This window comes from Gorilla gorilla, chromosome 17, assembly GCF_029281585.2.
Source record: "Gorilla gorilla gorilla isolate KB3781 chromosome 17, NHGRI_mGorGor1-v2.1_pri, whole genome shotgun sequence".
Lineage (NCBI taxonomy): Eukaryota > Metazoa > Chordata > Mammalia > Primates > Hominidae > Gorilla > Gorilla gorilla.
Window position 1 is genome coordinate 29,823,759 of NC_073241.2, and position 14,819 is coordinate 29,838,577.

At 53.0% G+C, this 14,819-nt stretch overlaps 1 protein-coding gene across 1 annotated transcript in view; it reads right to left on the minus strand.

Moving 5' to 3' along the window:
* Nucleotides 1–27: 27 nt before the first annotated feature.
* Nucleotides 28–14,819, minus strand: part of LOC129528459 (immunoglobulin superfamily member 3-like) — a 38,613-nt gene continuing 23,821 nt past the window's right edge. Inside the window, 4 exon segments of the mRNA XM_055368856.1 lie at nucleotides 28–100; nucleotides 425–496; nucleotides 2,437–2,506; nucleotides 7,892–8,302. Of these exon segments, the coding sequence (XP_055224831.1) occupies nucleotides 28–100; nucleotides 425–496; nucleotides 2,437–2,506; nucleotides 7,892–8,302 (626 nt within the window).

Consider the following 14,819-nt stretch of genomic DNA (forward strand, 5'->3'; position numbering starts at 1 on the left):
CACCTGAGGAAATAACTGGGGTCTCCCTCACACTCTGCTGAAGCCTGCAGCCACAGGATCTTCTTCAGAGACTCTCTGATCAGGCAGCCTTCTCGTTCTCCTGAAGGTCAAGGGAGGTTACCTGAAGCACGCGCAGCCCAGACCTTTCTGGGGGACTCCGTGTTACCTCCCTCTGCCTCTGGCTGGTTTCTCTGTCTCCAGTTGAACTCTGGAGGCAAAGAGGCTGTCAGTAACACATTTGTTTCCATGAATTCTCTCAGCACGTCTCCCAGGCACAGCTCAAAGAGGGTTTTGCATGGAGCAGGGCAGGTAGGGGACAGGGCATTCCTGCAGAAGCCCAGGATGTGCATGTGGTAAGCATGGCAAAGGGGGCTCAGGGGGCACTGCCAGCCTGCCCTGCTCTGACGCTGGACTTGCCACTCACCTGCTGTGGGGCCTCAGGCAAATCACTGAACTGTCCAGCCTGGATGACGGCAGCACCTCACTTGCCTTGCTGCTGGGAGTTTTGTGAATAGAGTAGGTTAGACTGTGGGCAGGACTTGGTGAATGGTAGCTGTGATTATCATCATGGCTGCACTGGGGACACCCCCAGGAGGCCTGAGTGGCACAGGTCTCTTGCTCACTCTATGTCCCCTGTGGACTCCCTTCCAGGCTGTGCAGTGAGTGGCAGCAGTGACCCTTGGGAAGTCTCATGGATATGGCAGCAGGTGACAGGTGTGACAACAGGGAAGAGGGATGTGGTGACAGAGGTTGGAGTTCCCCTCTCCCACAGTCAGTTTCCCACAAAGGGAGGTGTCTGCCAGCAAGCCCCTCCAATGAGCCCCAAGCTGGGTTTCCCTCCACTCCACCCTGTCCCAGTGCAGAGCGTCTGACCTCAGAGGCAGACACACTGTCCAAGAGGTGGTCTATGAATGGAGTCCCTGTGCCCTCCCCACACACAGGGAACATCCAGATGCCATCGTGGAAGTGTGGCCACCTCCCCAGGCTTGGTGGGCCTGGGGCCGATAGTGTGATACATTTGACCCCCTCCCAGCCCTGGATGCAGACACCAAGAGCAGAGAGACCTGGCAGTAGTCATGCAGCAGCACACCACCCCACATCCCCAGCACAATCCAAAGCAGCCCCTCATCCCCACCGTGACCACCACAGCGTGAATCCAGGTGCCACCTGTTTCTGACCTGAACTCCCTCACAGCCGCTGCCTGCACTCCCTCTCTCCAACATCGCCTGCCCTTCAGTCTTCCAGAAAGCTGCTAGAGGGCTCTGTCTGTCCAACTACAGAACAGGCCCTGCCTCCTCCTTGCCCCGTTGGACAGCTCACACCCTTCACCAGGCCTGACAGCGCTCTTGCCACTCCAACACCCTGGGTCCCAGCCGGGAGTCCGGGTCAGGATTAAGGGTCCCTGATAGAGACACCGATTCCTGGAGGTCCAAAGAGCCTCAGGAGCTGGGACAGCAATATGCAGCATCTATTATGGACACAGAACATTCCCATCACATGGCCGGGTGCAGTGGCTCATGCCTATAATCCCAGCACTGTGGGAGGTAGAGGCAGGTGGATCACCTGAGGTGAAGAGTTGGAGACCAGCCTGGACAACATGGTGAAACCCCCATCTCCACTAAAAATACAAAAAGTTAGCCAGGCATGGTGGCAGGTGCCTGTAATCCCAGCTACTCAGGAGCTGAGGCAGGAGAATTGCTTGAACCCGGGAGGTGGAGGTTGCAGTGAGGCAAGATTGCACCACTGCACTGCAGCCTGGGCAACAAGAGGAAAACTCCGTCTCAAAAAAACAAAAGCAAAAAACAAAAACAAAAGGACATTTCCACCACAAGTCATGGGGCAGGGGCCTGGCCTGGTGAGTGACCCTGTCCTAGCATGACAGCCCCCTGCACCAAGGAAGCTACCCAGTCCCGTCCACTGGGCCGGGTCATGCTGAGTGCCCTGGAGGGCATGGCCTCATCTCTCCCAGGCTCAGGGTCATGAGCTGAGCCCCCGGTCAGGGTCCTGGGGTGGTCAAACCATGACCCAGCCTCCCCTGTCTGTTAATCTGTCTACCCAAAGGCCCAAGTAGGCACCTGGAGGAGCAGGGGGCACCCAGCCAGGCTTAGACTGCTGGGAAGAACAGGGAGGGGAGTAGGCAGTGCTGGGCCCTGTCCCTTCCTCCCAGGGCAGGTCAGCAAGGGAGGGTGGGCCCAGCCTCCCATAGGCAGATGTCCCCAGCTCGGAGGAAGACACCCTGCTGAGGTCCTGGGCTTCCATTTCCCATCCCTCCACCCTCAAAACTCACTGAAAGAATGTCCAAGCTCAGAGGCCTGGTTCTCACCCAAACAGTGTGAGAGCTGCACACACTAGGGGAAACTGAGGCTAGAAAGTAGGTCAGCTGCTATGGTTGGCCTCAAACCCAGAACCCCTTCCTTGTGACCCTGATGGGCTTACCTGAGGCCTGGGGACAGTGGGGGCCCAGGAGAGCACCTCTTCCTCAGAAGACAGTTCTGGGCTGCACCCGCTGGGGAGGAAGAGACAGACTTGTCTGCCTGGGAAAATCCCAGCCACAGAACTGGCTGGGCCCCCCCACTCTCCAGAGTGGCTCAGAGCCATGCCTGCGGCCCCCTGCAGCACTCCTCAGGGGGCCTCCGAATTGGGAGTGGGATCTGGGGGTGGCCACCTCCGAGGAGGAGCAGAGGCAGGGAAAGAGCAGGAGCGGCCAGAGGACCCATGAGCTTACCTAGTCCAAGAGACCAGCCAGGGGGTGCCCAGCAGCCCTGGTGGACAGTGGGAGGCATCCACACAGGGTGCTGGACAGGCAGGCCTCTCACAGAGATCCAGCCTGGCTGGGAGGATGGGGAAGCTGACGTCACAGCAGCAAGGAGGCACACAGTGACTTGGCACGGTGACTTGGCCTGTCACCACATGACTAAAGTTCACGCAGCCCTGGCAGGGCCCTGGATGGCAGGTGCTATGAGCCGGGGAAAGGGTTTCCTTCCTTTCAGACTCAGTTCCCTCCAAAGGGCACTGTCTGCCCACGAGCCCCTCCAGTGAGCCCCAGGCTGGGTCCCTCTGGCTCGCCCTGTCCCTGTTCAGAACATCTGAACTCACAGCCAGTGTCCCAGAGATGGCTCTGGAGGTGGTGGAGTAGTGGTGCCCCTGGCACTAGACCAGAACCCAGACTAAGGGGCCTCACCACACGCTGCTGTCAATGCTAAAAGTGTGTTCCGGGAACATGGCCTGGGGCCCTGAGTGCAGACTGGTTCTGCTGCCCATCCAGAAACATTAGCACCCCAGGCCCGAGGAACCACCTGAACAGCCCAGAAAGGCAGGGCCCAGAGAGGGCCTGAGCTGGCCCAAGCTCACAGAGCCCAGCAGTGCAGACTTGGCCACCTGGTAACTGCCCCAAGTTACTGCATGTTTCTGACCAGCCCACCAAGAAGTCTGAGCCAGGAACAGCTGTGGACCCAGCCCAGGGGACTTTGGACAGTGCTGCCCATTCCCCTGTGGCCCTCATCTGCCAGGGATATGGGCCAGAGTCTCCCTGAGTCATGGCTCTCTCCCCTGATCCTGGCCTGCTGTGTCTACAGTGCCGGAGAGCCCCTGCAGCCTCCACCTGAGGTCTATTTCGTGCCCATAACACCTACCCCACAATCATCCTTCCAGGCTGCCCCAACCTGACAGAAGGGGACATGAAGGCTGACCCAATATTGCTTCCTGCCTGGGTCACATACGCCTGTCCTGTCATCCACTGCTCTCAAACGGGCTCTGGACAGAACCCACCAGACACACAACTGTGAGATCCTCAATAGCCCTAGGATGGAGGTGCTATGACCAAGCCCTTTCTCAGGCTATTCCTCCCCCTGAAGATCAGGGTGACTGGGAAGATGACAGGGCAGGAACCAAGGCCCCATGACCTGTCCCTGAAGGCTAGACAGCCAACAGGAACATCACGGGATTTGGCCCTGCTGAGTGGCTGCATTCCATGGCAGTCAGCCGGGAGGGGTCTGAAGTGGAGAGCCACAGGGCTCTGTCCCCTGCCCAGCTCAGCAGTTTCCTCTCTGCCTGAGAGCATATAAGACATGCATGTTCTCACTCATAGGTTGGAATTGAACAATGAGAACACTTGGACACAGGAAGGGGAACATCACACACTGGGGCCTGTCGTGGGGTGAGGGGAAGGGGGAGGGATAGCATTAGGAGATATACCTAATGTAAATGACAAGTTAATGGGTGCAGCACACCAACATGGCACATGTATACATATGTAACAAACCTGTACGTTGTGCACATGTACCCTAGAACTTAAAGTATAATTTTATATATAATACTATATATATTTATATATTATAATATATTATATAAATTACATAAATATAATAATTATATATATATATATACACACACACATGTATATGACATACAGGATTCACAGCAGCAGGTGGGCAGGAAGAAAATCTGAGTGAGTAAAGGATGGCCCAGATCCCTGCAGCTGACCCCAAAAGGAAAACCCTGGGCTGGGGAAAGTAGGGAGACAGAGCTGCCTTCAGTAGGGCACAGCTGAAGCCTGGCAGCAGCTGAGGATTCCAGAGAGGGGAGACAGGAGGGGAGTCACTTTATCAAAGGACATGTTAATAGAGGTAGGGCCTACAGAATGAAGGAGGCTTTTCCTCACATGCTGAGTGTGTCACATTCTGTCCCAGTCAGCCCTCTACCCCCTGAATGCAGAGAGGGCACCTAGGGGGAAGTGGGTCCAGGGAAGCCATGTCACCTGAGGAAAGACTGCAGGGGCTGGCCTAGAAGTCTTCTCCAGACCCCACAGCTCTTGTCCTGGGCACATAAGGTAGTGAGTTCCCTGTCCCGAGAAATGTGCAAGCCTCACTCACCCGGAGACACTGACTCTGGTATCAATACCACCCACTTCCAACACACGTGCAAGCACGTGCACACACACACAACTGAGCCTCATCTAGGCTGGGCAGAGCAGCTTCCCAGGATGCAGCAGAGAGAGCAGTACCAGGAAGAGGTAGACACGGCAGCCAGTCTGAGGTTTCCTGGTTAATCCTTCAACCCAGCTTGATGGCTTTGTCACCACAACCCCAGAGCCACAAAGGTGAAACCAGAGCACAGCCCCAACCCCATTCACAGGCAGGAAACTGAAGCTTAGACAAAAGGGATTTACCAAGGTCAGCTGGCTCCAGGAAGTCTGCAGACCTGCGGTTGAGCCCAGGACACACCCACCCCTTACCCTGCCAGCCCCCAGCCTGGAGTCGCTATCCCTGGATATCAGAATGTACAGATCTCTGGCTGCTTCCCCAGGACCGTCTACACCCCTGGACTGGATTCTTACTACCCAGATGTGGAGATGGAATCTGTCTCTCACAGTTTCCACCCTTGCGGCACAGAGTTGAGAATCAGAAAAAACACCCCTTCAGTAAGATTTAATAACCACTACCTGCTGGAAACCTGTAGAAAGAACTATATATATCCCTATATATATAGCTGAGAGGTGGCAGGTGCTCCCTGGAGTTGGGCAATGACCCCTCGCACAACCGGCCCTGCCCCACCCCAATCCACAGGCACAAACAGAACCCAGGAGCGAGGCAAGCATGGCCCAAGGACACAGGGTCCCCCCAACCCCATCACAGCTCTGGCTCTACTCCAGAGCTGACCCCCCACCCCCACTCAGGGCTGCCAGATCCTCCAGGGCCTGTTTGTTCATGCTGCACTCTTTCCTCTTAATTCCAAGAAGCCACGGCTCTCTCAAGAGCTTCTTTGCACAAGTCAGGTGACTCCCCCCAGCCCTCCTTCACCCACCCGCATACCTCACTCAAACTCACGTAAACTCATCAGCCAAGAAACAGAGCCCCCCCCCCAGCCCAGACCCAGTCGGATAAAGAACCCAGGGCTCTCCCCTTCTGTGGGATCCCTCTGCAGGATGCGCCCACACAAGTCTTGCCCCCTTCACCCCAAAGTGCAACTCACTCCCACGGCACGGGTACACAAACCGAGGCTCGGAGAGGAAGAGGAACTCCTCTAGAGTGCAGCAAGCATATGGCAGAGCTGAGAATGGGACTCAGGACTCCAGACACTCATGGGAGTGCCCTGACCTGAGCTTCCCCACCTATGATGTCCACCAGCTCAGAGAGGGTGAGTGGCGCCTCTGGGTCACACAGCACTGGGGCGCAACCAACTGCTCTCACTTCTGGGCTCACTCGACGCCCGGTCTGGTCGTCCAGCAGCACACTAAAACCAAGCTAAGATTCCCTGCTGTGACCCAGCTCCTCCTTCCCTCCCCCAGTGGACTGGGGGCGGGGCAGGGGGAGGGGAGGCTTTAAAGGCACAGGAACTGCTGCAGGTGGGATGTGGGCTGGCTCCTGGTCCCATCCCTGGGGCTGTGTGATCTGGGATCGCTGCAGGCTGCAGGTCTCTCTGAGCCCGGTGGGGTCTCAAACCCTGAATGAGAGACCTGAACTCTGAAAGCCTCGGTGGGGCTGAATGAGGCTGGGTTTCAGCGGGAGGCAGATTAGACCAAAGGTTCCCTGGGAGATGGGGCCACAGAGCTGGGCTGCAGCCAGATGCCCATGCCAGGAGGAGCTGGAGATGTAAGCATCTGAGGCCCCACAAGGTCTGAGGAGCCTAGATCACCTCTACAACCCCAAGGCAGGGGATGCTTCTCCTAACAGGCCCTCTCCCCAACTTTCAGGGCTATAGGCTGGGCTCTAGGAGCTGTTAATCCAAGGACCCTAGTCACCTGGACTGAACAGAGTCACGTGATCCAGGAGGGTCCTTCCTCAACCCCCAGTTTCAGGGGTCTGAGCAGACAGGCTGACCGAGGACCCCAGGCAACGGAAGCAGGGGGATGAGGCCCATCCGTCCATCATGCCCTCACCTGCTCTGCCCCGTTCAATGAGATGAGATAGGGTGGGTGCCCCCACAGGGCTGGCAGGTCGAAGCCTCTAAGCCCTCAGATCAAGGTCCACACATGGTCTGCAGCCTGCCAGAATTGTCACTCTTAGCAAGGCTAAGAGTGGCAACACAGCACCCTCCATGGCCCATCAGGAAGGACAGGCAGAGACAACAACGAATTGTAGGGATGTGAGAATAAGGGATGGAGAGGCACTTAAGGCTACACTATGTGAGAAGTTGAAAGAACTAGAGATTTTTAACAGAGAAGGGGCATACATTTCATGTATTTGAAAGGAAATGACGCAGACTTCTCTTTGTTTTTTCCATGGGCAGATCTCAAAAGGGAAATTACAGGAAAGTGAACTTTTCAACAATCAGAGCTGCCCAAAAGTGGAACTGAGGCTTGCAGAGTGAGTAGCTCTCCCTCCCTGGAAGCATTCTGGCAGAGGTTGAGTGCCACCTGTGAGGGAGAGGAATAAGGGCTACACCATGGGGTCGAGGAAGGGCCAGAAGAGGAATGATTCAGTTTGGAGGCAGGAAAGGCTTGTCTGGGCTGGGCTGGGAGCTAAGGAAGAAGGGGGATGCAGATGCATAAGACCAGAAAATGCCTTCTAGGTAGGAACTCTGGGTGTGGAGCTGGTGTCAGCCCAAGATTCAGGGTGCAAACTGCAAATCCAGAAGAAGATTCAGGAGCTGCCATGAACCCTGCCTTGCCACATTTTGCTAACCACAGCTGCCCTGCTCCTTGGTGAAGATGCTATCCACAGAAGCAGGGTCAAGGATGCTTCCATGAGTCTGCCGTCAGCATCAGGACCCACTGCAGGTAAAATGGATGGGATTGCAGTGTGCTAGGGTGATGGTCTGTGTACCTGCACCCACACTCAGCATGCACCTTGCAGACAGTCTCTCCACACCAGCCCCACAGAGCCCCACCCACCCCCAGGCAGTCTCTGCACTAAACCCACTGACCCAGGACAGCCCTGCCCTGCGGCCTTACCTGGCTGTTTCACAGTGACTTCTGTGCGCCCAGAAACCTCCTCTGCCAGCTTGTACCAGGCGTAGTTGGGGCTCAGCAGCCACTTCTCCAAGTGGCAGTAGTAGCTGCCGCTGTCGCTGACCTCGGCTCTCTGGACGGTGAGGCTGAACAGGCCCCCCGACACATGCCTCTCAAACTGGAGCCTGGCTCTCAGGCCCTCCTCCTCCGCGTAAGTACCGTATTCGAAGGCGGAGTTGTGGGTAGTCTTCAGGATAAGCTTGCCGTTGGCATCTGAGGGCTTGTGGACGTACCAGAGCACCGCAAAGTGGGAGTTCTGGCTGGTCTGAGACTTGACTGAGCAGTTCAGCTGAATGGGCTTGTTTTCCACCAGGGTGAGGGTCCTCTTCGATTTGCTCACCTGCAGCTTTGTCACTGCAAAGGAAAGGGGAACACAGGAATCACCACAGACTCCCAGAAACGTGGCCCATCCACCTTGAGGTTCTGAGTCAGTTTTCCTCCAGCGCAGTTCCTGGGGGATTTAACACCGACTGCCTTCAGTGTGAGGAAGGCAGCACGGAGCCCAGGCCACCGCTAAATACCCTTCCCTGTCTCCTCCTTGCCATGTGCCTGGCTTAGGCCTTCACCATCTCTCCCCTATCCACTGCTTGCACAGCCCACCATCACAGGGCCTCTGAGGGTGATCCTGCTGAAGTACAAATCTAGCTATATCAGGTCTCTGCTTGAAAAGTTTAATGGCTCTGAACTACTTACGGGCTAGAGAGAAACAATTCCCTTTCACAGCACAAAGTCCCTTCAGGATCTGGCCTTCACCCAAGTGTCCTGACTCATCTCTCACGACTCACCCTCAGGCACCCTCCACAGGCGCACGCCCCTGGTGCAGTTTCCCTGAGTGCTGGCCTTTGCCCTTGCTGTCCTCTCTGCCAGTCTCCTTCTGCCACCTCCCACCCTCACCCTTCTCTCCACTTATCCCTCATTCCCATCCCCCTGGGCTCCATACCCTTCCTCAGCACCCTCTATATATCTTTGGGCTGTGTGTCCTCACATCTCTCTCCCATATCCTAGATGGTGAGCTCCCCCAGGGCAGGGATCAAGCTCTTTCCACTCAATCAACCAGTATTTACAGAGTGCCCACTCAGTTTCCCACAGGATGCTAAGTGCTGGGGATGCCCTGAAGAGTAAGCCAGAGCCCCAGCCCTCATGGGGCGGAAGGCCTAGCAGACATTCTTATCGCTGCACCCCCAGAGCCTAGCACAACACCTGGGCCAGGAAAGCATTTGATCAGTGTTTGCTGAAATAGGTGAATGAGTGGGTGAGCGAATGAGAGCACATTGGAGAAACACGGCAACAGGTAATTAGAGGATGCTGCGGGGGCGGGGAGAGGCGGCTTCTTCTAGGGGAGTGAGAGAGAAGGCTGAGAAGACAGTAAACCACGGGACAAGGCAAAGCCAACTGCAATCCTCCCTTCTCCTCACTGTCCCGCTCCAAAAACAGACAAGAGGGCAGCCTGTGGAGCGCCTCCCCAGCAGCTAATTAATGACGATGTTCACCTTGCCAGTGGCAAGAAGCCAAGGTCTAATGAAATCCATCTTAGGAAGGTGATTTGAGATCTCACCCACCCTATCATCATTAACCTTGGCTCTGCATTCCCCCACCCATGCCTCTGATGCTACTAAAAATGAAAAAAAAAAAAAACAATTCTAAGTTCCTCTTAGGGAACTAATAGCACAAGCATTGTTCCACCTCCACCACTCTCTTCACACTTAGTTTTTCCGCCACAGGGACCAAACCACTTCCCAGCTGAGAAAGAAAGCAGGGGCAAGGTGCAGATTCCACCTAGGGACAGCAACCTAGGCCTCCTCCAACCGAGCTTGTGTGGAGGGCAGGGGCAGGGGCAGGGCAGGGATGCCTGGCCAGGCTCCAGCACTCTGCTGGTCAGACTCTTGTCTCTTTAGTCCAGCTCAACCCCAGGAACTGCATCCAGACCCAGGACCCAGCCCACTGGTCATGACCCTGGTCTGCCAGCTGGCTTAAGCTTGGTTTGGCAGCATCAAGGGTTGATTGAGTCCCATGCATCACAGAACCAAAACTTGTGAAAGCCACAGACTGCCACTTGGTCTCCCTGTAACACACAGACAAATGTTCTGAATGGATGGAAGGATTTAGCAAGCCAAGGTGTGGCAAAGTCCAATTCCCAATGCCATGACTGAGCAACACTGCGGAGCATCTCCCGGCGGTGAATCAGACATTCTCTCCAGGAAGACTTGTTGAATTCACAAACCCACAGACCTTCTCACGCCATCAAGAACACACCAGGCACCACTTAGAGAGAAATCCTGTGTGCCACGGCCCCACCCTCCCGGGTTCATCTTTTTTGTTAGCAAGTCCAATCTTCTGCCTTCTCCCTTCTTCAAATGCAGAAAGTCCTCTAGGGCACACTAGGAATCCAGGACAGGGTTTACCATTAAGCTCCCAAGCTCTGGAAGTTAGATTTGCGTTCACTTGCCAGTCGACTTTTCAGATTGGATTCCTATAATACTTGAAACAACCGGCTCCCTTTTCATTCTTTTCCAACCCAATTCACCGCATGCAAATGATATCTATATCAGTGCAAATGACACCACCTGAATTATCTGGTACTTGGCCAAAAAAACTGGGTTGTTCAGCATGGAGTAGAATGAGGTTTAAAATGTATTATTAATTGGGACTGGATTATTTTTGCAACTGTTACTAAGGAAACCTCAATTGCTACAGTAACTGCATATGTTAAACTGGAATCCTGTGAGTAAACTTCTATTCAGTCACATGGTCTGAGAACAAGAATTCAAGGAAGAGAAATGTTCCAAAGCATTTCCATTTTTTTTCCTTCCCGTGTCAAAATATTGTGAAGTGTTGAGAAGCTTGAAAGAGAGGCATTTTTTAAATTTGGTGCATGTCTGACAGGTGGGCAAGGGGTCAGCTCTTATTCTATGCTCTGGATTTCCTCCCACATCTCCAGGGCAGGTAGGACCTTTCCTGAGGCACAGGGGAGACTGGAATCTCCCCATATAATTAGGGAGCCCTCCCATGTCCTGCCAGAGCCCTGCCCTGGGTGGTGTACAGCTTGCGTGCACCACCTTCCTCCACAGAGCTAGGAGAGCCCTGCCCACTTAGAGACCACAGGTGTTTTCATCTGCAAAATAAGAACAATGTCTCTATCTCCATTAGGAGTTTTGTGCAGACTAAAAGCAATTGTCTATAAAAAGAGTTTAGCACAGAACCTGGTATATAACAAACACCCAGTGAATTTTAGCTATTTTCATTCCTTTTTGGTTTCTGTGCCTTGTCCCAAGTTCAAAGTTCAACACTTAGATTGGGAGTTGTCAAGCATAAGTGGTAATCTTCCTGCTCAAAGTGCTGTTCTCAGACCAGCAGCACTGGGAGCTTGTTAGAAATGCAGACTCTTAGGCCCCACCCCAGACCCAGTAAGTCAGAATCTGCACTTTAACAAGATCCCCAGGTGATTCACAAGTAGCTTCAAGCCTGAGAAACCCTGGACTTGGCGTGTGAGTGAACGGGCTTTGAGAGGCCATAAATGCAGACGTGAAAGAAAAGAGTGAGGCTTGGTTAACCCCCAACAGTGAATTGGCAGGAGGAAGAAAGAATCCAGCAAGAGACAGGAAGAGGGTCCGAGAGCTGCTCCTGCTCACGCCAGCAGCTGCCTTCACAGCAGCCCCCAGGGGCCAGGCCCTGCTTTGAGGGAGTGGCCCTTTCTTTCTGCAGCTGGAGAGTTTCCTTCCCAGGCTTGTGATTAAAACTTGGAAGATCTGTGTTTTGTATGGTAGGAGAGGCTGTTGCGTTTGTTACAAGCCAGGGTAGGGTGGTTTCAAGGTGAGACAACAGGAAGAGGGAAGAACTCCACAGCAGAGACCAGCAGCAGCTTTCTCAGCCAGCCTACCCTCCCTTCAGATTCCACTCTGTGCGTGCTCTTCTCACTCAAAACTCATTTATTTCTTCAATAAAGGATTCCCTTATGCTCCACTATAGCTGTTACTGCTGCCTTACAACGAAGGTAATTTTTAAAGTCTTCTCTTTCTTACAAAATTCTAAGCATATGCAGGGCAGGGACTCTGACCCAATCATTGTTAAACTAATCAATGAATAGTTGAATAAATGTGGTTACTTTTTAAAAGGAGGGGCAATTCTGATTTTGATAGAAAAGAGAACATTTCAAAAGGTATGTGGCCTCTGAGCTAGGCCCTGAGAAACAAGTGGAGAAGGAGAGTGAAAGGGCACGCCAGAGAGAGGGGACAAGTGAAGAAAGATGACAACTACCCTGTGCACTCTATTCAAGGAGGAGCAAGTGCTCAGGTGTAGTGGATGAGGTTAGAAAGGTAAGCTTCAGCCACACTAGAAGGGGCCTGCAACTTGTACTTGATCCTGACCACCTGTGGCCCTCAGGGTGCATGCCATGGATCTGCAGATCAGCATCACCTGGGAATTTGCCAGCACCTGTTAAGTCAGAAAAACTGCGAGTAAGGCTCAGCAACCTGCAGGCTCATGAGCCCTCCAATTGATTCTGATGCACATTCAAGTTTGAGAAGCAACAGCTGTGCTGCTGAGGTGGTTGCCGGTAAGTCTGGAGAAAGCGGTTTCTGTGCAGTGGTGTGAGCAGCAGCCAGAGTGGCAGGTGCAAAGAGATGGGCACTGAGGGAGGAAGACACTGCTCTTTATTAAAGACAACAGACAGTAATGCTAGAGATAGAGGCGGCCAGTGTCTGCGGCAGGAGAGATGTTTCAAGTGGAGAGAAGCAAGTCAGATGAGAGACAAGGAAAGAATGCAGGGTGAGCTGCATGGGAAGCCAGTGGCACAGGTGCCTGCCAGTCAAACTGTTACTACCCCTGAGTCCCTCTGTCCTTAACACCCCTTGGCTCCCTGCTCTCTCCACATGACCATTCCCTATTTGGGCCCTCAATGATCTCCTTCTCAGGCTCTTATAATTGGCCTGCATATGACACTCCCTCCCTCTCGGCCTAGCCACAGCCAGGGGATTTCCCTAAATGGCAAATGGGGCATGCTACTGCCCACAGCTGCCCACCCCACAGTCCATGACAGCAGTTCTCAATAAGGCAGCTAATTGCAAGCAGGTCTCTGGTTGCCATATTGATTTGGGGAGGGGTATATATTCAATAGAATAAAGCCATTAAAGATGTAAAATCATATATGGGACAACTCCATGCAACAAAACTCTGCCTCGTGTCCTGTGTGACTTTCAAATGACATTCATGTGGGCAAAAATTATGCCTCTGAGCCTAGAACCTACTTTCATTTTACTATAATCACAATACTTTTATTTTGCATGGTTTTAATATATGCCAGGTCAGTCAAGAGAGGATTTTCCTTTGTTTTGTTCAGAATTGTAGCAAGAGTTACTCAGGACTTCAGAAACCCTGTCAGGATGGCAGTCCTGCTTATGGTGCCAAGTCTGATACGGTGACTGTTAGTGTGCATTTAGGGACAGCGTTGACTGTGACTGTGCCTCCTAGCATAGCTGTCCTGAGCATTTACACATTGAAACACATTATTTTACTATGAACTACTTTATAAAAAAAAATACTTTCTTTATCCCACAACTAGGACAGTATAGCAAATTTTAAAGATATGATTAGGAATGTTATATTGTATATGAATTTCATTTCTGGGTAAAGGGAATATTATAAATTATTACAAAAATGGAGTATATGATCTGGGTATGAGCTAAAGTCCTAATTTCTGAGTTTAGGATGTTCTTATTTATTTAGCAAACTTTCATCTGGTCCTATGTGCTCAGCACTATTCTAAGCACTTTATAGATATTAACTATTTGGTCCTCACCAATCCTATGAAATAAATATTATTCCCAATTTTATAAAGACACTTGCCCAAGGTCACACAGCTGGCTTAGTGGTAGAGCTGGGATTCAAACCGAGGCCGTCTGGTCTGTCCTTGCTTTTAGCTATTACATATGCCCATCCTCACCCCATGCTCCCATGTACAAAAGGGACTTCTTGATCCCTGCCAGCTTGCCTGGGGGTGAACCCCTCCCAGACCCCATGCTTTAGTCATCTCAAGATAAGCATGCTGCTCCCACCCTCCATGACTATCTTTATTCACACTCTTCTCTGAGCCTGAAATGCTCCACTTCTCCTTCCCAACCTCCCACCCTCACCCCTACCCCATTCTGTCCTCACGCCCCCTGCCCCCTGCCCCGTGTTCATGCCCTGTGCTGGCTCTGCCTCCACACCTGTAATGCTTTTCTGCTCTCCTCTGTCCCTAGGCCTCCTGCCTCCCACAGAGCCCGCAAGGCAGGAATGTGACACACCCATCTCAGCAGCCTCACCAGCATGGCAACCTGGCACTTAGTAGGTGCTCAATGCATGCAGAGAGACAGGGAGGGAGGGGCAAGGGGAAAGCAGCAAGAGTCTGCAGGTGGAAATAGCTAATGAAGGTTACCCAGATGTGCCCTACCCTGCCTTACCTGTCTGCAGGCAGGGCAGTGACCCTGGCTCGTTGATGCCAATAGCAAGTGCCCCGGTGTTACCATGACAACAGGCCTGAGGCATCTGGGAGGGGCTGGGCTCTCATCTTAGGGCTCTTGCACTCATGCCCATTCTATCTTGGCACAGACAACAGGCAGAAGCCACCTGGGATGGAAGAAGGAGAACCCCAGACTCCCCTGAAAGAAGGCAGAGGCCAGTCCTCTGAGGGATGGGGCAGTCATCCCTCAGAATGTGAAAGGAGAGCCAGTGTTCACATGCTCTGGACTCATGGAAGTCAAAGAAAAGCCCTCTGCTATCCCAATCTGCCAGGTCAGCAATAAGAAATAGAAGAAAACCGATTTGGCAACATCCAGAGGGTATTAAATATTCATCCTGAGTGCCCATCAGTAAAATCCCAGCAGAATACACCCTC